The 25,642-nt window shown below is 42.6% G+C and overlaps 1 protein-coding gene across 1 annotated transcript in view; it reads left to right on the top strand.

The window, feature by feature from the left end:
- LOC121880311 (RNA exonuclease 1-like) overlaps nucleotides 1–25,642 on the top strand; it is a gene marked incomplete in the record, with an annotated part of 136,744 nt that overhangs the window by 19,117 nt on the left and 91,985 nt on the right. The window contains 2 exon segments of the mRNA XM_042387471.1: nucleotides 16,868–16,918; nucleotides 17,114–17,239. Coding sequence (XP_042243405.1) covers nucleotides 16,868–16,918; nucleotides 17,114–17,239 — 177 coding nt within the window.

A 25,642-nucleotide genomic window follows, 5' to 3' on the forward strand; every position in this document is an offset into this window, starting at 1 on the left:
AGGTAGGTTAGGGAAAGGTACTTTGAAAATGTATGGTTTATTTCCGTAGACTTGATGTACTATTAACCGACCTTTTGGATTATCCTCCGGCCCCTTCCCCCCATATGTGGTCGGTTAATCGAGGTTTTACTGTAATACCATATTTTGAGAATGCATACAGTGTATGTGAAGAAAAGATACCAATGCTGGGGGAAGTGTTCCTAGGCGTTGAGTTTGGAGGAATATACATTCCCAAACACAGATTTGTGGTAGTGCCGGGGCTGGTTACAAGTGTTATACTGGGTATGGACTTCTGGGCACGTGTTGATGGATTCACTATAGACCTGAATAAAGAACACTGCAAACAGGATCATTGAAAACCTCGGTCCCTTTACTGTTAGCGACATTAAAGGGGAAATCGGCTTCAGAGTCAGTGGGTTAAGTGATGAGCGTAATGGCTAGGGTGAAGCACACGGTCGTTGCTGCACCGAAGCAATGATAAAGTGTGGTGTGGCGGACCGGGCACCAGGTGAGCAGTACCTAGTAGAACCACTGCGTCCCAAGGGGGCTGCTGTGGTGCCTGCTTGTTGCTGAGTCACCGGGTCTACCAGTGGTGACGTGTTCCTACGAGTGGCCAACGCGACAAGCACACTGGAGCTACTTCATGAAGGATAGACACTAGGTGTGTTGGAACCGGGGATCGAGGTATCTAACCCGAGGACACCGACGATAAAGGGCCGTGGAAAAGGAGACCTTTTGGCTGACATAAAAATAGGAGAGGAATTGACATAAGAGCAGAGGGAGGATATTAAGGGGATCCTTCAGGAGTTTAGGGGCGTCTTCTATGCTATCAAACAGGGAGGTACTGCCCCCTGGGAAGATATTGGAAGTATAATGTGTTGTCTAATGGTAGACCCTGCTGCCATATGGCATCACAAATATTGTGACCGAGTCCCAGGTTGCTGATCTAACTTTCTGCCTCATTTATACACAATTGCAGGGTCTCAATTGTTTCTCTTACTTTGACAACACAACATACATATTATATATACAGTACTGTACAGTGAACCCTCACTTTACGCGGTTAATTCAACCCACGGCGGCCCGCGTAAAGTGAACAACATAACATATGGGATTAATTGAAATAGAGACCGGGCCGACCCCCAAACTCCACTTTTTCCCGACACAATACGTACGTTTTACTAAAAATAACCTCTTAACTTTATGATGGTATTCACCCACACATAATATAGAAGGGAACAGTCAATAAGAGAAGAATAAACTGAAGGTTAGGTTAGAAAAAAACAAGGTTGGGGTTAACACTTATGTTAGTAGAAGAGATGGGTCGGCGTAGGGGAATGGAGGCTGGTTCCGAGGCAGAGGGCAGGCTACTGGCCCTCAGGTGAGTCTTCATCGGTGTCATCCACACTTACTAGTGCCTCCCTGACATATCCCTCAAAGTCACCATCACTGTCTCTACCTCTGTCACTATCACTGGCTTGGGCTGGCTGTGGTGGGTTGCGGGCGAAGAACTCTGTTATGCTTTGCTGACGGCTGGTGTTTATGTTGTCGTGATAAACCTTGATGTAGGGCTCCATAGTCTGCAACAGCTGGGTAGTGAAGATTTCATACCTGTTTGCGTCAGGGTCGTCGGAAAGGAGGAGCTTGGCTTTCTCGATACACTCGATGGCACCCCTAACATTACTATGGGATAAGCGGTGTTCTTCTTGGGATGACGCACCACCTGCCTCTTCACTGACGTTATCATCATCTAACCATGTCGTCGGTAGTCACATCAGGATCCCTTATCACCTCCAGGATGTCGTCGTTGGTGGTCTCGGAGAAGCCTGCAGCTGTAACACTGCGCAGCTTCTCTGGGAAGGTCCACTGCTACTGCAACAGTCTGAACCTCACCAGTCACAGATTTACTCTGCCTAACGGCCGGAATGCCTTGCAACACATGTCTCCATGCGTGACGAACACTTGCTGCAGACAGCTGATCCCATGCCTCCACCAAGAAGTCCACAGCTTTCTTGACGTTGAATGTTCTCCAAAATTGTTTTAAAAGTACTTCTTACTCTGCCAGCTGTTGATCCTCATCGTCTTCGCATTTGCTATCGCTGTTGGTGTCACTCAGGTTACGCAACTCTTCCTTGGTGTTGGTGTAGTTGTTCAGGAGCTTGAATTTTTTAGTAGAGAATGCAGCTTTTACATTACAGATTAACTCTTGGTCCATGGGCTGTAATATAGACGTAGTGTTGGGAGGAAGGAAGACCACTTTTACGTTGGGGTGACGATCTAACAGTAGGGGCGAGTGTCCTGGTGCGTTGTCCAGCAGCAACAAAATCTTGAATGGCACATTCTGTTGCTCACAGAATTTCTTCACATCGGGAACGAAACAGTCATCAAACCAGGAGAGGGACAGTGTAGAGAACATCCACGCCTTACGTGCGGTCAGCCAGTGGACATTTAGCTTGGTCATGTCCATGCTCTTGTAGGCGTGCGGCTTGCGTGCTGTGTGGATCACTGATAACTTGAGCTTACAGGTACCGGAGGCATTGGTGGTAAACAGGACGGTGATGCGCTCCTTCTGCAACTTCCGGCCCCGACACTTGCTGGCATTCTTCACAACGAAGGTCTTGGAAGGTAGCTTTTTCCAAAAAAGACCAGATTCGTCCATGTTAACCACCTGGTCGTTGGTTTACTGTCCTTCCTCCATAATCTCACGTAAAAACGGAGGAAATTCCCTAACCGCAACACGGTCAGCACTAGCTTCTTCACCACCAATGTTGATATTGGTGATCTTGTTTCTCTTCTTAAACCTCTGTAACCACCTAGAGGAAGCATTAAAGGGTTTGGGCTCTGTAATTCCCATCTTTCGTGACACTGCAGCATACAGTTCACGTGCGTACTCCTTAACTGAGCGTGTGTCCACCGCCATGTTCCGTCGCGCCTGACGCACCAAGTAGCTCACAAGTAATTTTTCTGTCTTGAGAAGCACCTGGTTGTGGCAATACTTGATCATAGAAGCACCTGTAGACTTTGTGATGTTCATGTGCTCCTTTATCTTGGCTGCATCCTTCTTAATTGTCCTGATCGTAGACTCGTTAACACCATGCTGGCGCGCGAGATCAACCTGTCTTGTTCCTTTCTCCAACTCTTGTATGATCTTATACTTAATTTCGTAGCTTAAGGAACGTCGTGTCTTCTTTGGCTTAGGGCGGCTGGGTTCCAGGTAAGGAAAGGTTTCTCTCTGGGGGCGGTGGTCCGGCGGAAGCCATTTTACAGAACAATGGATTCACGTATACACGGTGTGGCCTGGAGGGATGAAACTGCCGCGGCTAGGTCAAGCGTCGTCTTTCCTCCCTCCCTCCCGCGGGTGGACACGTCATATTACTTTAAACCAATCACAGCTAGTAGCGGAGGGAGGTAAGGATGCATGACCCAATTACAGTTCGATACTTCATATGACGTCACTGATAACGCAACAAAGACACACTGCGCAACCTACTCGCGCCGCTTACACAACATGGAGGATGACGGGAGAGAGGGCAGGAGGTTTGGATCCAAAAATGGCGCGGCTCGCCAGCTGCTCTCCGCGTAAAGGGGTACACGCACCGCGGAATGTGAGCATTCCGGTTTCGGCAGGGTACCGCGTAAACTTGGAAACGCGTAAAGTGGGACCGCGTAAAGCGGGGGTTTACTGCATAGTCTGGATTTACGTGGTTTTGTTTACGCGTATGGTCATTTACGCTGTGCCTTGCCAGAATGAAATGTTTAAATTGCGCGGTAAATTTCATCATTTACGCGGGAAGCGGCGTGAGCAGGTGCGCACAAGGTCGCCCAGTCATCAAAACATTACCGAGTTCTTCACCCGCCACCCACCACAGCCGGCCCAAGTCAGTGATAGTGAGGATATGGACTTTGAGGGGTTTGACAAAGAGGCCCTGCAAGCCTCTGTGGCGGATAGTGATACAGGTGAGGGCCAATAATCTGCCCTCTGCCTCGGAACCAACCCCCCCATCCCTGTGTGCCCAGCCATCTTTTCTACTAACGTAAGTGTTAAAAACCTAATATTATTGATATTTCTCTTAAATATTTATTGTGTGTGCATACCATCATAAAATTAAGATGTTATTTTTACTACAACGTACTATTGTGTCGGAAAAAGTGGAGTTTGGGGGTCGGCCCAGTCTCTATTTCAATTAATCCCTTATGTTCTGTTATTTCATTTACGCGTTTCTCGTTTTACGTGGACCTCCCCGGGTTCAATTGACCGCGTAAATGCAGACTACCTGTATACTGTAGTTTCTCAATATTGATTATTTTTTTTTTCTTTATGGTTCTTTATTATTATTACAGTGTTGTTATTGTAATTATTAACATTATTATTTTATTATTTAATTTATAATTTTTGTATTTTTATTTTAAGTTTTATTTACTGTGAATTATTATTATTATTATTACTACCCCTGCCCGCGCCGATTCCCGTGTAAATGATGAAATTTACTGCGTAATTAAAACATTTCATTCTGGCAAGGTGCCGCATAAATGACCAAACGCATAAACAAAAACTGTGTAAATCCAGACTATACTGTACAGTACTTGCTCTACCAAACACAAAGACAGCCTGGCGACCGACTGTATGTGTGTTGCAGAGCACTTTTTATGAAAAATAATGCAAATAAAATATTATAAATTAATTATTTATAGGAAATAAGTATTATGATAAGCAAATATATATACAGTGACCCCTCGTTTAACGAACGCCTCGGTTAACGAAATTTCGGTTAACGAACTGCCTTCCATAAGGATCTTCAATTCGGTTAACGAACAAAAATTCGGTTCACGAATTTCTTACGAACCGACCTCAACATGTTTTTGCTTGCACTGGCCGGGCAACCAGCTTTAGTATCAGTCCGCCAATACATTAATCGGTTCTAGGGCTTAAATTCCTAACTATTTTAGTAAATATCAAGAAGTTTATACTATTCAATAATTTTAAAAGTTTAATATTCAATTTTTTAGTCATTTTAACAATTATTGAACATAATTGAAGGTAAGGAAACTAGTTTCATGTGCGCCATCCAGCCTGGCAACACACCAAACAGGCGCCAGTCTCTTTGTCATTTCAGTGGAGGTAACATCTTGCTTGAGACTCTCTTCAACTAAACGCTTTTTTCTGTGTTTCCAAGCAAATTATTGGTCATTTTGAAATATATTTTACATATTGACAATATATAATGCAGTACAGTGTTGATTTAAAGAAAATAATCTTGAAATACACCAAGAGAACTAAAATTTTATGGGTGAAATGGTGCCATGGGGTGACTTCTCTTCCACCCCAATGCCTTCTCTTCTTCCTTCTCCTCCACCCCCATTGTAATTCCCATCATCATCATCATCATCATCCAGGAGCCTTCTACATACACATCTCAAAGTAAGTGAACTTTTCTACCATTTTTGTTGAATTTAGGAAATTTTTGGTGAGCTGGAACCAATTACCCAAAAACCCATTGAAACAATGGTTTCGGTTAACGAACTTTTCGGTTAACGAACGACCTTCTGGAACGGATTGAGTTCGTTAACCGAGGGGTCACTGTATATATTACTGGCCATCCCGAACATAAAGGCAAGCAAAAAATGGCCGGTAAGTGCGTAGTGACCATGAGTGCTAGCCGAACAAAACTATACTGTCACCTTATCTCCCTCACCGCTGCAGTCCCAGGGAAGTTTCTAGAGGGTCAATATATAGTTTTTCTTACTTACAGTGTATATGTTATTGTTTTATCATTTCAAAGGGCTTAAAAAAACGGGAAAATTTGATTTTTTTCTTGATTTACCCCGCGTGGGGGATATGGCCAGCTGCACCCTAGCCCGCGGCGAGGGGGCTAAATCAGGTCAATTTCTTTATACAGTAAAGTCCAAAAATCCGGATGCCAGAAATCCGGACCACCCGAGAATCCGGACTTTTTGAAAACACACTTTTTTTTTTTTTTAGCGGGCTTTTGTGTGTATGTGCGCATGCGTGAGCGCCACAGCTGCACAGCGACAACAAGCGACCACGTGGTCGCCACTTTAAAACGAGCAATCAAACTGTGACAACATATGTAATTTTGAGTCCTACTCTTTCCATTTACAGAGTACTGTACAAGCCCATAATAATGGCTCCTAAAGTAGATAAACTTCGTTGTGTGAAGAGAAAGAAGAACACGTTGAAATTGAGTGACAAACTTGAAATAATTAAGAAACTAGAACGTGGTGTGAGCAATACTTTTCTAATGGAAACATACGACATTGGAAAGTCTACAATTTATGATATAAAAAGGCAAAGAATAAAATTCTAGAATTCACAGCTTTTTCATTAAAACTGCTCGTTTTGATAAATGAAGCATGCTATATTTGCTAATGAATAAACTATCAAAATGTACCTGTTCATCTCTTTATTCCTCGTTAAATTTGAATTTTAAAAGTACTGCCTGAGAATCCGGAAAATCCGGACCGACCCAATCCCCAAGCAGTCCGGATTTTTGGACTTCCACTGTATAAATAATCTTGTGCTTTGTGTCAAGGTGAAAGCCTGAGGCCTGGAACACAGTGAAAGCTGTGTACACACCCAGAGGAAAAACACGTCCAACAAGATTCAAGATACGGTACTGTATTGTGTTTTGCGTATACAGTATGTACAGTACAGTTTAAGTACCTCAACGCTTCAATAACCAGCTGATTGAAGTCTTCATAGAACTTCACTAGAGACTCTTTAACCCTTCTTATAATAAGCTAAGTGGTACGCCTCCATTTTTTATTTCAACAAATTACATGTAATTAATAATTGTGTGTGGAAGCAATACTTACCATATTTAGTGTCTCAAGTGAGGACTTCAGCAGAGGTGTTCAAAGTTGTTGCATTGAGGAAGTGATAAGTTTTAAAATCGGTGGTTGGCAACAACCAGCATATACATATTCAAATTGGTTGGATTTCAGGTTGGGTGCTATAGGTTACCTGGTTGCAAGTTGCTTAATTTTGGTTATGAGCCAACCCTCAGATATGAGGACGGTACTCTTAATTGAATGATTGATTGAATCATTAATGTAGTGGTACAGTATATTCAATTGAAGGAGCTTCTTATAAAAGGGAGCTATAATTTGTTTGAACCACGTAAACATTACAAAGGCAGAGGATATCGTTCATTCAGTCTTTGTTTCAAATTAAATGTAACTGCCTATATAATTTCCATCACATAAAATAAAATTTTTGGCACTACAGAATATGAAGTTGGACATATTAACTAGTGTAAGCTGATTTGCTGAGCTTTCGGTGGGGTATTAGCTACTGTACATGTTGCAATGTATATACAGGTAAACCTCGAGATACAATGTGGTTATCGTAAATGGGGAGCATTATAACATGGGGTGCAATGGGATACGTTCCCAACCACTCCACAAACACACATGTATCACTGACAAAAAATTTCCTGCAATACAGTGGACCCTCGGTTAACGAGCACAATCCGTTCTAGAAGGTTGCTCTTTAACCGAAAAACTCGTTAACCGAAACCATTGTTTCAGTGGGTTTTTGGGTAATTGGTTTCAGCTCACCGAAAATTGCCTAAATTCAACAAAAAGGGTAGAAAAGTACACTTACTTTGAGGTGTGTATGTAGAAGGCTCCTGGATGATGATGATGATGGGAATTAGAGTGGGGGTGGAGGAGAAGGGAGAAGAGAAGGCATTGGGGTGGAAGAGAAGTCACCCCATGGCACCATTTCACCCATAAAAGTTTAGTTCTTTTGGTGTAATTCAAGATTATTTTCTTTAGATCAACACTGCACTGCATTAAATATTGTCAATATGTAAAATAAATTTCAAAATGACCAATAATTTGCTTGGAAACACAGAAAAAAGCATTTAGTTGAAGAGAGTCTCAAGCAAGATGTTACCTCCACTGGAAAGAGAGAGAGACTAACGCCAGTTTCGTGTGTTGCCAGGCTGGATGGTGTGCCAGAAACTAGTTTCTTTACCTTCAATTATGTTCAATAATTGTTAAAATTACTAAAAAATTTAATATTAAACTTTTAAAACTATTGAATACTGTAAACTTCTTGATATTTACTAAAATGGTAAGGAATATAAGCCCTAGAACCGATTACTGTATTGGCGGACTAATACTACAGCTGGTGGACCGCCAAATGCAAGCGAAAACATGTTGAGGTCGGCTCTTAAAAAACTCGTTAACCGAAGTTAAGAATCTTATGGAAGGTAACTCGTTAACCGAAATCTCGTTAACCGAGGCGCTCGTTAACCGAAATCTCGTTAACCGAGGCGCTCGTTAACCGAGGGACCACTGTACTACTATCAGTACAAAACAATTAATCAACATTCACCACATCACATTGTCCATGTCTGGTCATCATCACAACTCCCCTTTGAGGCTAAGGGGACTCATGTGGGTCCGGCGAGGCTGGAGGCAAAGTGGGGGAGCCGGAGTCTTAGAAGGGGCTGGAGGTATAGGCTTCGGCTTGGCCTTAAAAAAGGTGAAGTGTCTGGGTGGGACGGAATAGGTGGCAGAAGTCGAGGGTTGTGGCTCTGACTGTGGCAGGGGTTTGAAAATGAGGGCGATTGTTGTCTGGCGCACCTCCTTGTAGCAGAGCATGTCCTCCACCACTGCCCTCACAGACAAACTCCTGTTGATGTTGGGGTCATTCTCAGCAAGGAGCTCCATGGCAGTGTTCAAGTGGCCTATGGAAGTGCTCAACACCTTCATAGTCAGCATCATGGGTGCAGGATTTTCCTCCTCACCTGTTGACTCCCCTCTTTGCTGCTGTTCCAGAAGCAGCAGGTCCTCTGTGCTGAGCTTCTCAGAGTGGCTGTCCAAGACCTCAGCCACATTGTCTTCATCCACATCCTGTAAGCCAGCTTCCTGGGAGATGCTGGCTATGTCTGGGTGTATGGCTATAATATCAGTGAAGTCGCTAAAGTCGTGCACGCACTCAGCCACACTTTCCTCCACACTGCATTCATGCAGCTTTGCATGACTTCCTTCCATGACATGTCGATGGTCGGCTTTCTCTTCCCATCTGTCGCCTCAAGCAGCTGCTTCATCGGCCTCCTCAAGTAGTAGGCCTTGTAGGTTGCAGTGATGCCCTGATCCAGCAGCTGGATGAGTGAGGTGGTGTTGGGAGCAGAAACACCACACTGATGTTGTCAGTCCACTCAGCCATCATAGGCGGGTACGATGGCGCATTGTTGAGGATTAGGAGAAACTTGTTGGAGATGTTCTGCTTCTCGGCGTACTCCTTGAGGTGCTTGGAGAGGTAGCCAGACATATAACTCTGGCACAACACTGTCATTACCCAGGCCTTCTTGTTGGAGTGCCAGATGACTGGGAGGTGCTCCTTAATAAACCCCATAAAAGCTCTAGGTTCCTTGGAATGGTACACCAGCATCAAAGTCAACTTAAGGTACCCCTCAGCATTGCCTCCAAGTAAGCAAAGTAGAGCTGTCCTTGGCCACCTTGAAGCTTGGTGCAGTCTTTTCCTCCTTGGCCAGGAAAGCCCTTGATGGCATCATCTTCCAAAACAGGCCCGTCTCGTTGAAGTTTAGAACCTGCTTGGCGGTGTATCCTCCTTCCTCCACCTTAGCCTTCATGAGTGCCGGGAAGGTTTTAGCACTCATGATGTCAGCCCTGGCTGCCTCACCAATCAGATGAAGATTGTGGAGATTGGCGCACCTCTTGAAGCGATGTAACCACCCAAGACTTGTCTTGAAAGGGGCATCACCTACACTGTTCCCAATAATCTAGAAACGGAAACTTGGGTGACATCCTCCACCGCATCCTTCACTTCCGGTGCCTTTTTAATGATGGTAGACACTGTTGACTGGACCAGACCAAGCGCTCTAGCAATAGAGCACGCTCTTTCACCCATCTCATGCTGCTTCACCTCCAGAGACACAGTTTTCCAGGGTGTTTTGGCCTTCCCTGATGGAGGAGTCTCGGCAACACGCTTGCTAGCCTTGTTCACTGACTGTACAGGTAGTACACATACCTGTCTCATTTCAGTCACAAAAACTAAGCAAAGTTAATGTACATTATTTACCTGTAGTGTTTAGTTATAACTGTAAGAAAAAACCCTTAGTGCGCGGATTGGTCATGCGGCGGCGCATGAGTAGGCTGACAAGTGAAGGTAGAGATGTGTGGTGCATTGGGGTAAATATTGTTTTCTTATAAAATGTCACCGATTTGATGTAGAAAACTATAGTGAGATGGTGTCAATTTATACCCATCGTTAAAGCGGAATATCGCATTTTGGGATATCGTATCTCGAGGTTTAGTTGTACCCCTAATTACGTTACTGTAATTTTTATGGTGTAAAATTTCTGATTATAAAATGTTTCACTATAAGTTGCTTTTCTTTGGAACACATCCTGGCATATAAGGGGGACCCCTGTTCCAGATTATTGCTCGATCATGGACATTCAGAAATAATTTAGATTTAAAATCGAACATCAAAATACAGTCGGCCCTTAACATACGCGGGGGTTAGGTAACAGAGATACCCGTGAATGTTAAAAATCCGTGTACTATTGCCCCCTACCAAAAAACCCATGGCCCCCCATGTCCTTATTTACCGAATATACCTGTTTGTAGTTCGAGTTTTTAAGACAAATTACGGTTGACAACCTTTATCCAAACCAAAAGCTCTGAAAACCGAAAGTTTTTGTGGAGCAATTTTTTTTTTTTTTTTTTTAAACAGGATTAGCCCACCCAGGCATAGATCACTGACCCACATCGGGCCGGGGGAATGTAATAGTAATACTAATTATAATAATAATAATTATTCATAGTAAATAAAAATTTTAATTAAAAAATACACCAAAATAAAATAATAATGATAACAATAACACTGCATTAATAAAATAATAATAATAATAAAGAAATACAAGAATGAAAAAAAGATAAAAAGTGAGTAACACGACCTAGACCCTGTGAATTACTGTGTATTATTATTACCTGTATTATTATTATTACCCGGTATTATTATTATTATTATTATTATTATTATTATTATTATTATATTTTCGTCCCCCAGGCCCCAATGTGGGTCAGTGACTTGTGCCCGGGTGGGCTAATAAAAAAAAAAAAATAAATAAAAAAAAAAAAAATAACCATTCTGAAAACCGAAAAATTCCTAAATGCCTCTGGTCCCAAGGATTGCGGGTAAGGGATTGTCAACCTGTATTTGGCAAAAAATTGGGGGTCGACCTCTAAACGGGTAATAGTTTCGTTAGGTTGAAAAATATTTACCAGTAACTACTACCAGTAAACAATGGAAACGACGCACCACCAGCTGTGAGTGTCGGTACAGTTGCCAGGGCAGATCTCTTGCGTCATCATAGCAAGCCCAAAGTAGCCAAATGCATGGTATGGTAGCACAGGACGATGTAAAACATAAAGTATTCATTTTTTTAAATTAATTTATAGATACATCAATTTTTGTTCATTACACTTGAAACATCAATCTTTGTTAATTAAATTTGAAACAATAGAAAACTACGATACCATATTTCTAAATACCAGGTATTTTCATTAAAATATTACATCACAAGTATATTTTACCTTAACTGTGACTGAATGAATATATTCTCAGAAATAAATATGGAAATGTAATATTTTTGCTGAAATGACGTACATATTACAGTGGAAAGTGGGATAAAATCATGACGAAAACAATGACTTCCGCTTTCTTTCGTTGCTCAAAAGATTTTACCGTAATCGCTTTTCGAATGGTTTTCAGTTAAAAAACTGTTGTATTACAATAATATTGTATCCTAATTCACTTGAATAAATACTACGATACCATATTTCTGAATATTTTCATTAAAATCCATCAAAATCATTTTCCTTGTCATCGTCTTCAGCACGAAACAGCTCCTCCCAGTCTTCTCCTTGAACAGGGCTAGAGGGTACATGTTTTTCGAATCGTTTTCAGTTAAAAAACTGTTACAGCACATGTATATTTTACCTAAACTGTGCCGGAATGAATATATTCGCAGAAATAAATAGTAGTTTTGCTGAAACGTGATGGATTTCAATATAAAATAGGATATATACATGACGAAAACAAAAGACTTTACCTAACCTTCCGATGTTCAAGAGATGTTACTCGTTTTTTTAATAGTTTTTGGTTAAAATACTGTTATATTACAATGATATTCTCTTCATACTCTGCTTGATATACTACATTCACGGAAATGTAATATTTTTGCTGAAATGACGTCCGCATTACAATGGAAAGTGGAATAAAATCGTGACCAAAACAATGACTAGCTTTCTTTCGTTCAAAAGATGTTACCGTAATCGCTTTTCGAATGGTTTTCAGTTAAAAAACTGTTGCATCACAAGTGAATTAGGAGAGAATATTATTGTAATACAACAGTTTTTTAACTGAAAACCATTCGAAAAGCGATTACGGTAACATCTTTTGAATGAAAGATAGTGAAAGTCATTGCTTTCGTCACTTTCCACTGTAATACGTACGTCATATCAGCAAAAATATTACATTTCCATATTCTCAGAATAAATAGTAGTTTTGCTGAAACATAATGTATTTCAATGTAAATTAGGATAAACTACATGAAAACAAAAGACTTTACCTAACCTTCCGATGTTCAAGAGATGTTACTCGCTTTTTTAATAGTTTTCGGTTAAAATACTGTTATATTAGTGATATTCTATTCATACTGTGCTTGATATAATACATTCACGGAAATGTAATATTTTTGCAACTACAATGTTGATGTCAACACAAGTGTGGTGACAGCGAGACTGGCTGAGTGAGGTGTGTGTGAGGTAGCGGGAGCGGGCTGTGTCCCGTGTTCGGTGCCGCGCGCGATTTGAATGTACTTCAATTACTTCAATGTACAGAATATTCCTCTGGCGGGGCAATCCGCGTATTTGCGAATTCGTGAATGCTAAACCCGCGTATGTGAAGGGCCGACTGTAGATAGGTACAGTACACTAGCAACTTACGCGTATTTTTCTTACGCGGTTTCAACTATACGTGGATTACCCCAGGGGTTAGGTTACAATTTCCAATTTCAAAATCAAAATTTTCAAAATGGGTCATAAGCTCTCCAAACACTAGCCCGCCAAACGCTCCACCCCTGTCATCCCACCTCTCTGTCTTCAGTTGCCAAATGGGTATTGTCATTGTAACACCTGCCTCTCGTCTGTATCAATTTAGTGCGAGTAAATCTCTCTCATACTCGTTCATAATGCCCAAACACAAGCTAACTGTACTATGTAATGTACATGTACTCAAATGTACTACAGTATATACTGTAATTACAAAACTTTTCATGTTTAGTGCAAACTATTGCATATTTATATTCAAATCAATCACAATCTTACAAAAATTCTATCAATGTAAGTTAAATTCTCTCCGGTCAATTTAGTGATATTTTATGAGCAAAAAACTTAACTCCTCTACAGTATATGACAGATAAGACGCATGGGATTAAGGTCCCCGCCGGCTGGTGAATACCTCATCTCACCCCCACTCTTCCCCCCCTGTCTGGCGGTCAACCAGTGGTGGGCATGGTTCCGCTAATTCGCTAACTGCTAATTAGCGAAGCTAACTTTCTCGTTAGCGGGTTAGAGTTTTCGCTAACTTTGGAAACCATTAGCGGACCAATTAGCTTTTGCTAAATTTAAGTCCGCTAACAAAATTTATACATGTTTGTTCCTGTCTGTTGTAAGCATGTGATGCCGCGACGCGTGTCTCAACAGTCAGACAGGCACGCTTGGCTGACTGTGTGTTAGTACATGCAAAGATATCTTGAGGGACAAGAGAGCCACCCTGTCAGATGGCAACTTTGAGAGGCTGATGTTTATGAAGGGCAACCAGTATCACGTCGAGGCGATGGAGAAGGCCCAGCCACTGCAGCCGGAGTGAATGGAATTTTTCAATTATTAAAGTTTAATACTTTTTTTTTTACAGTAAATAAAGACTGTCAGTGTATGTTGAAAGAATCATAGAATGTAATTGTATACTAATGTATAATTTCATTTCTCATTTATTTTTTAATTTAATTGGGATTTTTTTGTGTCAATATATTTGGTAATGCTAAGTACTGCATAAGTTCATAACCAGGATGTCATCCAAGGTGCACGCCAAACAAAATTTTCTAAAAACTTACTTTTCATTAAAATTTAGAGTTTTCTGTTTATTTACATGACTAAGACCAACAATAAGTTATATAAAAATGCACTGGTATAATGACTAAGACCAACAATAAGTTATATAAAAATGCACTGCATAATGTGTATGTGGTTGGTATTGCATATTTACATGAATAATGAATAAGGCCGATAGGTTGTATGAGAATGCAAATTAATTATTTGTGAAATTGTGTACAGAGTACACCTTGATAAGTTGATCATCTGATCTTGGCATGATGCTATTTGCTACCTATGCTATACAGTACTATAGTTTTTGGATTCGTTTAATACTTTCTGTCTTTTTGTACAGTAACTAAAGATTATAAAGTGTATGTTGAAACTTGAATGTAAACTAATGTTTAATTTCATTTGTTCATTAATTATTTGTGTACACCTTGATCATCATCTGATCTTGGCGTGCTATACCTTTTTGGAAAGCTCTATGTCTAAGCTACAAGACAACATATGAAAATTTCAGCTCTCTAGGTCTGTTTTTAAGGGTTTTAGAGCCAAAACAACAAACAAACCGAAGCTAAATTCATATAATAAAAGTTAGCGGTTAGTGTTAGCTTCCGCTAATTGTTTTATCTGAATAGCGGTTTAGCGTCAGCGAAATTAACTTTTTAGTTGGTGGATTAGCGGTTAGCAAAGCTGACTTTTCATTTAGCTGTGCCCACCACTGCTGTCAACACATCACCTCCCCCTTCCCAGGGGTGAAGGTAGTTTTAGGCTTAAAATTTTTATCTTATAAAATGTAACAGACTAAAGTTAGGAGAATATAATTTTCATTGCTGGAATCCTTGCAAGATAGCGAATAATTTCAATGTAGACATTACACACCTCAAATAAGGGATAAGGGATTGTGGATCTGTATTACATTACAGTACAGTATAGTTTGCATTTACGCGGTCAATTGAACCCGTGGAGGTCCCCAAACTCCACTTCTTCCGACAATATGTACCTTGTAGTAAAAATAACATCTTAATTTTATGATGGTATGCACACACAATTAATATTTAAGAGAAATATCAATAATATTAGGTTTTTTAACACTTACATTAGTAGAAAAGATGGGTCGGCACACGTGGGTGGCGGCTGGTTCTGAGGCAGAGGGCAGATTAGTTGCCCTACGGTGAATCACTTTCACTACTCGCAGAGGTTTGCAGGGCCTCCCAGACAAACCCCTCAAAGTCCATATCCTCACTGTCACTATCACTGACTTGGGCTGGCTGTGGTGGTTTGCGGGCGAAGAAGTCCTTAATACTACGTTGACGACTAGCATTGATGTTGTCGAGATAGATCTGGATATACGGCTCCATAACTTTCGTCAGATGGTTATTAGACACTTCATACCGATGCTTGTCTGGGTCGTTGTCAAGGATGAGCTTAATTTTCTCCCCCAACTCTATGATTTCCTTCACATAATCATGGCTTGGTCCAGGTAATTCAAGGTTTTTCTCGGGTGGTGGGGGTCCAGCGGAAGCCATTGTGAGGGGAATAGCGGGCACAAGAGAGAACTGTATACGTGGACTGAGAACAATGAGACTGGCCCGGCTAGGTCAACGACTTCTGGTGGCAGGGCACGTCATGTACATTAAACCAATCACAGCTAGTGGCAGAGGGAATGCGTGGGTGGTAAGGATGCGTGGCCCAATCACAGTCCGATACGTCATATGACATCAGCGATAACGCAAGAGCGACCTAATGCTCACCCCTCACCGCCCCGCTTCCCGCGTATTGTCAAGAATGGACCGCTTGAGTAAAAAATGGCGCAGCGCTTCTGCACCTCTCCAGCCGCTCGCCGCGTAAATGATGAAATTTACCGTGTAATTAAAACATTTCATTCTGGCAAGGCACCGCATAAATGACCAAACTCATAAACAAAAACCGCATAAATCCAGACTATACTGTAGTGATTTGTGAGATCTAGTGTATATGTACGTACAGTGGTCCCTCGGTTAACGAACACAATTCGTTCTAGAGTCGTTCGTTAACCGAATCAATTGTTTCAATGGGATATTGGGTAATTGGTTCCAGCTCACAGAAAAGTACATACAAAGTAAAAAAAATGCAGTAAAGTACACTTACTTTGAGGTGTGTATGTAGAAGGTTCCTGGTAGATGATGATGATGGGAATTAGAAGTGTAATTCAAGATTATTTTATTTAAATCAACACTGCACTGCGCTATATATTATCAATATGTTAAGTTAATTTCAGAATGACCAATAATTTCAATGTAAAAATGCAAAAATGTTCAAGACACCAACAAAATAGATGTTCACTCCACTGTCAACAAAGCCAAACTGACGCCTGGTGGCTGAGTCAAGCGGCTGATTGGCGCACAAAAAACTAGTTCCCTGTACTGCATGTATTATCAATATGCTAACTAAATTTTAAAATGACTAATAATTTTAACATAAAAAATGCAAAAATATTAAAGAGCACAACTTTCTTGATATTTACTTCACTGGAAACGATTGTAAACATAGAACAGATTATTGAATTGGCAGACTAGCCCATCAGCTGATCAGCTGATGCTGATCAGTATAAATACAGGTAACTGTACATACTATTAATTTTGTATTTATTTTTTTAATCTTGAGAGTATTGAAATGTATTGGTGTGTATAAATTGTTTAGTTTACATCTATAACATTTCACTTTTCAGTTTAAAGGAAGCGGTTCTTGGACAGCAAGTAATGGCCACTCGGCAATGCAGGTAATATATACGAGTTTAACATACAGTACAGTACAGTAGGTGTTGCTTTATAATTTAATTTCTTGGTATATACTGGTTTGTGTGTACTGCTGCTTGTAATAAATAGCACTTGTTTTTTTTTTTAATTATGATAAACATTTAAGGCTAAGACAAATATACTCATATATTGGAAATTTGATGTAATTTTCATTACAGCTAATGCCTAAAAGTCCTTCAGAAAAGAAGCAGGTAGAAGTGTCTCGACGAACTAAATATCGCCTCAGTGATGATGAATATGCAAAGGTGAAGCAGAGAAAAAAGGAGCATGATAAAATGAAATTAGTAAGTGAAATATGTTAACAGTATTTTATGGCTTATTGGTCGTCAACTACTGTACAATATTGATATCTGAGATCCATACCTGTACTATTAAACACTGTCTGGTAGAGCCCACCTGCGACCTCTGGCTTTGACTAGTTAAAAATACAATAAGCTGTCCAGGAGAACAAGGTACAGTAGAATAGTTTTTGTAACTAATAATTTTATGCCCATTTGAACTTGGATTAAGATGTGATTTCACTGGATCTGGTTGTTGATTCAAGGACTCATATATTTGGAACTTCTTTAACCATAAGAGGAAGCATGAACTCTGCCATCTCTGTTCCTGCCTTGTCACCACATTGACTAGAGCTCCTGATTATAGGTAGGTCGGTTACTTTACGTAGATCAGCTCAGTAGGGTAGGTGTTGTGCCAATACAGTACTGTACTGATATTGAAACAGTTTATTTTGCCAGAAAAATACAGATACAGAGTGGACAATAATAACAATACAGTATACTTTTGATTTAACAGAATTCGATATAATAAACTCGATTTCGAGGAACGGATTTTTTCGTTGTCTTTCGTCGTTTAGTGAACTAGTTCGCTAAATCGTGATTAATTCCGTTAATACGCTTGCACCTATGGAGACAACTGAGACACATGATATAGTAAAACCTACTTCAGCCTTCGGCAAATGTATTAAGTGTATAAAAACGATAAATAATGATTTAAAGTGATTACTAGAAAATCGGAGAAAGTGGTGAGAAAATCACTCCAAGCCTTTCTGCTCCAGGCCTGGGGATAAAGGTGAGTGGGAAGAGTTAGGTGACATGCCAAGACACTTACACAACACACACATTAACAACACCACTAAACTATTGTCTTAGAACATTTGACTTTATTATTTCTATTATAAAATTAATTGATACATGATGGCTCAGTTTGGCTACTTTTGCACTTAGACAACTGATAATTGAATAAACCAGGGCATATGGAGATGTATTATACATTAGTGATGTCATGAAACTTCGCAACTACAACCACATAGCAAAATTTATCACAACCTGTACTCAAATACTGTATACACTATACCAAGTTAATTACTAAAAATTTTATGTCTAGTGCAAAGTACAGGAAGTTTGTACTCAAATTAATCAAAATCTTGCAAGGATCCCAGCAATGCATGACATATTCTGCTAAGTCAAGTCGGTGACATTTTATAAGCGAAAAACTTAGACTCCCTGTCTTTTGTAATCCCGAGTCCCTCCTCACTCCTCAACTGATGAATAGACTCCCTGTCTTTTGTAATCCCGAGTCCCTCCTCACTCCTCAACTGATGAATACGCACCCAGCTCCTGGATGTCAACATCTCACCTCCCCTTCCCCCTCCTCCCAGTTAGCCGGGAAAGCAGATGGTGGTGAGTGATAACAATTAATGAGATGAATGTGATAATAGGCTTAAAGTTTTTCTTTTATAAAATGTCACAGACTAGACTTAAGAATATAACACATTGCTGGAATCCTTGCAAGATAGCGATTAATGTGAGTATAAGCATTTCATAGCTTGCACAAGATAAAATTTTTAGTTCTTTAGCTGAGCTTAGCTTTTTCACCGGGAAAAGTCTGTACAACTAGCCCCAGTGGTCAGGATATGATATAGAACGTTACAGAGTATTTAAAATGAATCTTTTGTTTAGTTCTGTACATAGAGACTGGTAGAAACTGACTGCACACCCCTAAAAAGGTTGTCTGCCTCTTATAATTCTTCCTGGGCAAATTATTGTTTACTTGTTATTTATTAATTAGTAAAGATATTTTACTGTAATAATTTGAGCTTATTGATACCAGTACCCTTCATATGCAGTAAAATGCCTATTTTTATCTTATTATTCAGCTTCTCATTTATGGATAACATATTGGTAATGTTTTGTAGAGAATTGATTAAGGATCATTATGGTATCAAATTCATCTCCCTATCACAATTAGCCATGCTTGAGTGAGGAAGGAGGCGGGAAAAGTGACCGCAAGACAATCCCCCCCCCCCACCAGCCATCCTATGACTTCTTTCTCACTCCATATTTTAAAATGTTATGTAACGTAATGTTGAAGGGAAACAACTTTGCTCATTTATACTTACATAGTAAACCCTCGATAACTCGGAATTTCATATAACTAGAAGTGGATATGGTCTCGGAATGTATTAGTATAACTCGGGAAATGCCGAGATATGTAAAATTATCTGTGAAAGTCGCTGCATATATGGCCACCTGCATCACCTACCATGCCTCTGTGTCACCTACCATACCTCTGTGTCACCTACCATGCCTGTGTCACCTACCATACCTCTGTTTCACTTACCATGCCTCTGTGTCACCTACCATGCCTGTGTCACCTCACCATACCTCTATGTTACCTACCATTCCTCTGTGTCACCTATCATGCCTGTGTCGCCTACCATGCATCTGTCACCTATCATGCCTCTGTGTCACCTACCATGCCTCTGTGTCACCTACCATACCTCTGTGTCACCTACCATACCTCTGTGTCACCTACCATGCATCTGTGTCACCTACCATGCCTCTGTGTCACCTACCATACCTCTGTGTTACCTACCATGCCTCTGTGTTACCTACCATACCTCTGTGTTACCTACCATACCTGTGTCACCTACCATACCTCTGTGTCACCTACCATGCCTCTGTGTCACCTACCATACCTCTGTGTCACCTACCATACCTCTGTGTCACCTACCATGCATCTGTGTTACCTACCATGCCTCTGTGTCACCTACCATACCTCTGTGTCACCTACCATACCTCTGTCACCTACCATACCTCTGTGTCACCTACCATACATCTGTCACCTACCATACCTCTGTCACCTACCATACCTCTGTGTGCTACCTCTGTTTCTTACCATGCCTCTGTGTCTTCTGTGCCTCTGTGCCCCTACCATGCCTCTGTGTGCTCCTACCACTTATCTGTGTCTTTCCTGTGTCACCTACCATACTCTGTTTCTTTCACCCATACCTCTGTGTCACCTACCATGCCTCTGTGTCACCTACTGCATGCCTCTGTCTTACCATGCCTCCTGTGTCGCCTACCATGCCTCTGTGTCCTGCATGCACTCTGTGTCTCTGTGTCACCATGCGCACTCTTAGTGATAGCCCTCTGCTTCTTGCTCTTAGTGATGCTCCTGCCATGCCTCTGTGTCACCTCACCATGCCTCTGTGTGCTCACTACCATGCCTCTGTGTCTCCTCATACCTCTGTGTGCTCCTACCATGCCTCTGTGTCTCCTACCATGCCTCTGTGTCCTCTCGCTTACCTCTGTGTCACCTACCATGCCAGGCTGTCACCTACCATGCCTCTGTCACCATACTCTGTGTCACCATGCCTCTGTGTCGCCTACCCATGCCTCTGTGTCTCCCTACCATACCTCTGTGTCACCTCTACATGCTCTGTGTCTCTACCATACCTCTGTGTCACCTACCATTAACATATTGTCACCTACCAGCATCCTTCTGTTTCTTTCACCCATTGCACTCTGTGCCTACCATGCCTCTGTGTCGCCTGCAAGTAGCACTCTGTGTGCTCCTGCCATGCCCACTCTGTGCCTCGTGTGTGTCACCTACCATTACTCTGTGTCACCTACCATTATATCACCGTGTCTCACCTACTTGCTCATCACCTACCATACTCTTATTGTCACCTACCATGCTCTGTGTCTTGCCTGCCTCTGTGTCTTATTGTCTCCTACCATGCCTCTGTGATACTTTCACCATGCCTCTGTGTCTCTACATTGTGCCTACCCATTGCACTCTGTCACCTACTGCATGCCTCTGTGTCACCTACCATACCTCTGTCATCTTCCTGTGTCACCCTACCATACTTCTGTTTCTGCGACCATGCTTATCTGTGTAATGTCCTGCCACCGGCTTACCTCCTGTGTCACCTACTTTCTGTGTCTCTACCATACCTCGTGTCTTACCATGCTTATAATCACCTACCATACTTCTGTTTCACCTACCATGTTTCTGTTTCACCCCTACCATGCACTCTGTGTCTACCTACCATACCTATGTGTCACTACTATGCCCTCTGTTTCACTTACCTTGCCTCTCACTTTCTGGGTACCTCAGTGTCACCTACCATGTACTATCTGTGTCTCCTACCATGCCTCTGTAATCTTTCCTACCATACACTCTGTGTCACCCCTACCATGCCTGTGCCCTACACCCTCTGTCTGCCTGTGCCTGCATACCTGTTTCACCTACCATGTTTGTTTACATACCATGCCTCTGTGTCTCTACCATGCCTCTGTGTACCCGTGCACTCTGTGTCCGCCTCTGCAAGTAGCACTCTGTTAGTCGCCTACCATTATATATTGATCTTACCATTATATCTCTTAATCACCTACCGTATCTCTGTGTGTCACCATTATCGTGTCTCTCACCGCGCCTCTCCTGTCACCTACCATCACTTTCCTGCCTCTGTGATACTTCTGGCTTACTACACTTGCCTCTGTTGTCTCTCTACCATGCCTCTGTCTCTGCATGCCTCTGTGTCACTTTCGTACCTGTGTCTACATATTTCTACAATGTTTCTGTTTTCACTTACCATGCCTCTGTGTCTTTCTCTAAGCACCTCTGTTAATCACCTACCATGCCTCTGTCACCCCTACCTCTTTCCTCTCCATCTTACTCTGTGTCACCTACCGTAGCATAATGTGCCTACCATGCCTCTGTTTCACCTGCCATACCTCTGTCTGCACCTACCATGCCTGTAATCACCTGCATGCTTTAGTAATCACCCTCACCAATATATCTCCATTCAATGTCCTACCATGCCTCTGTATCCTACCATGCACTCCTGTGTCTCACCATATCTCTGTTTCGCCTGCCATGCCTCCTGTGTCTCTGCTTTTAAATGCAATGCCTGCCATGCCTCTTGTGTCACCTACCATGCCTCTGTGTCTCCCTACCATGCCTCTGTGTCTCTACCATACCTCTGCTGATACCCATGCCTGTGTCACCTACCATGCTTTACCATTTCACTACCATGTTTCTGTTTCACTACCATGCCTCTGTGTCACCTATCTGTGCATACCCATACCTCCTGTCTTACTCTGTCTGTGTCACCTACCACTTCCTGTTTCATACCATGTATCTCAGTAATCACCCTACCATGCACTCTGTATGCTCCTCTACAAAAATGCCTCTGTGATGCTCTACCATGCAATGATCTTTCTGCATGCTTACAATGCCTATAGCACTTCTGTTTTACCTACCATGTTTCTGTTTTACTAAAACATACCATGCCTCTGTGTCTCCTACCATGCCTATGTTTCCACCTACCATGCCTCTACTGTGTCACCTACCATGCCTGTGTCACCACCCACTTCTGTTTCACCTGCCATGCCTCTGTGTCACCTCTGTGTGCTCCTGTGCACTCTGTGCAATGCTCCTGCCATACCTCTGTGTCTTTCACCATGCCTGTGTCTTTCTGCTTCACCTCCTGTCACCTACCATACCTCTGTGTCACCTACCATGCCTGTGTCCACTACCGTAGCTCACCAATTTCACCTACCAGCACTCGTGATGTCACCAATGCCTCTGTGTCTCCTCACCATATCTGTGTCACTACGTAACATATTGTCACCTACCATACTTCTGTTTCTTTCTGGGTTTTCTTATTAATCACCTACCATGCTTGCTCTGTGCTTCTACCATTGCTCTGTGTGCTCTACCATACTCTGTGTCTCTACCATGCACCTCTGTGATGCTACCATGCCTACATACTTCTGTTTCACCTATCTGTCTGCCTACCATGCCTCTGTCTTATGTCCTGCAATATACTTACTCTTACCATGCCTCCTGTTGATGCCTGCAATGGCGCGTGCGTCACCCTCACCTGCCACTCTGTCACCCTGCAAATGCCCCTGTTGGTGATATACTGCACCGTCCCAACATCTTGATGTCCTGCAAAGCCTCTGTGTCTTACTAGGCCAACACTTGATGCTCCTACCATGCCTCTGTGTCTTACTGCAGTGCTCTCCAGACACTTTCTACAACATCTTATTGATGTCCTGCCATTATCTGTGTCTTTCTGCTTTATACCTACTGCCTTGTCTTACTTAGCACTCTCAATGTATATCTGTGTGCTCTACCATGCCTCTGTGTCACCTACCGTAGCACTTGATGCCTGCAAAATGCTCTCAATGATGTTCTACCCATGCTTCTGTTGCACCTGCGTGTTTCTTAATTTCACGCCTGCCGTAACGCGCCTACCATGCCTCTGTTGTCGCCTACTGCTTGCCTCTGTGCTTGCTCTGTGTCTCCTGCAGAAATGCACTCTGTGTCTCCTACCATGCAGCTGTGTGCAGCCTACACAGTAACACCAGTACTGCCTGTACCCCATGCCTCTGTGTGCCCACTACCATGCTCTGTGTCTGTGTCCCATACTTCTGTTTCCACCTACCATGTTTCTGTTTCACCTACCATGCCTCTGCATCTTTCTACATACTTCTGTTTCACTACCATGTTCTGTTTCACCTACCATGCCTCTGTCACCTCACCATGCCTCTGTGTCTCCTACCATACCTCTGTCACCTACCATGCATCTGTTTCACCTACCCATGCCACTCTGTCTCTTCATACCTCTGTGTCACCTACCATGCATCTGTTTCACCTACCATGCCTCCTGTCACCTACCATACCTCTGTGTCTACCATGTATCTGTTTTCACCTCTACATGCCTCTTTCACCTACCCATGCCTCTCTGTCACCTACCATGCTTCTAGTGCCTACCATGCCTCTGTGTCACCTATCATGCCTGTCTGCATGCCTCTCTGTCTCACCTACATGCTAAGTCACCTACCTGCCTCCTGTGTCTCTCCCGCACCTGTTTCCCACCATGTTTCTGTTTTTGCTTACCATGCCTCTGTGTCCACCTACACCATGCCTCTGTGTCTCCTACCATACCTCTGTCTTTCACCATGCATCTGTTCACCATGCCTCTGTCACCTACCATGCCTCTCCTGTCACCTACGTAGCTACTAAGTCACCTACCATGCCTCTGTGTCACCTATCTTGGCCTCTAATCACCTCCCTTGCCTCTCTGTCACCTACGCTTCTAAGTACTACCATGCCTCTCTGTCACCTACCATGCCTCTCTGTCACCTACCATGCTTCTAGAGTCTTTTCCCTTCTTTACTCCTGTGTCTATCATGCCTGTCACCTACATGCCTCCCATGCTTCTAGAGTCACCTACCATGCCTCTGTGTCACCATGCCTCTGTGTCACCTACCATACCTGTGTCACCTACACCATGCCTCTGTGCCTACCCATGGCACGTGTTGCCTACCATGCATCTGTCTGTATACTATGCCTCAGTGCCTACCCATACCTGTGTGCCTACATACCTCTGTGTCACCTCTGCATACCTTTGTGTTGCCTACATGCATCTGTCATACTGTGCCTCCTGGGTCACCTACCATACCTGTGTCACCTACCATACCTCTGTGTCGCCTACCATGCCTCCTGTGTCACCTATCATGCCTGTCCTACCATGCCTCTCAGCCACTACAAGTCACCTACCATGCCTCTGTGTCACCTACATGCCTCTGTGTCACCTACCATACCTGTGTCACCTACCATACCTCTGTGTCACCATGTGCGCTTTACATGTTTACCTACCATGCATCTGTACTATGCCTCTGGGTCGCCTACCATACTGTCACCATACCTCTGTGTCACCTACACACCCCTGTTTCACCCTACCATACCTTTGTCTACCATGCCTCTGTGTCACCTACATGCCTCTCTCGTAATCACCTCGGCACGTGCAGTGCCTCACAGATGCCTCTGTGTCGCCTACCATACCTCTGTTAGGCTCTGCCTACCGTATCTGTTGTCACCTACATACCTCTGTGTCTTTCTAAATGCCTCTGTGTCTTACCATACCTCTGTGTCCCTTTCCACTTGCTCTGTGTCACCTACCACATACCTCTGTGTCACCTACCATGCCTCTCTGTGTCACCTCACACCATGCCTCTGTCACCTACCATACCTCTGTGTCACCTGCACCATGCCTCTGTGTCTTTATGCCTGTGTTCAACCTGTGCATCTGTGTCACCTACCTTGCCTCTGTGTCACCTACTGTGCCTCTGTGTCACCCATGTATAGTCACCTTCTTATGCTGTAATCTTCCTCTAGTCTTGCTCTGTTTCACCTACCATGCCTGTGTCACCTACATGCATATGTGTCATCTCTCATTCCTGTGTCACCTACCATACCTATGTGTCACCTACCATGCCACCATGCCCGTTTCACCTGCCATTACTCTGTCACCTACCCATGCCTCTGTGTGCCTCTGTGTACCTACATGCCCGTTTCACCTACCATGCCTCTGTCACCTACCATGC

This window comes from Homarus americanus, unplaced genomic scaffold (genome assembly GCF_018991925.1).
Source record: "Homarus americanus isolate GMGI-L3 unplaced genomic scaffold, GMGI_Hamer_2.0 scaffold20930, whole genome shotgun sequence".
Lineage (NCBI taxonomy): Eukaryota > Metazoa > Arthropoda > Malacostraca > Decapoda > Nephropidae > Homarus > Homarus americanus.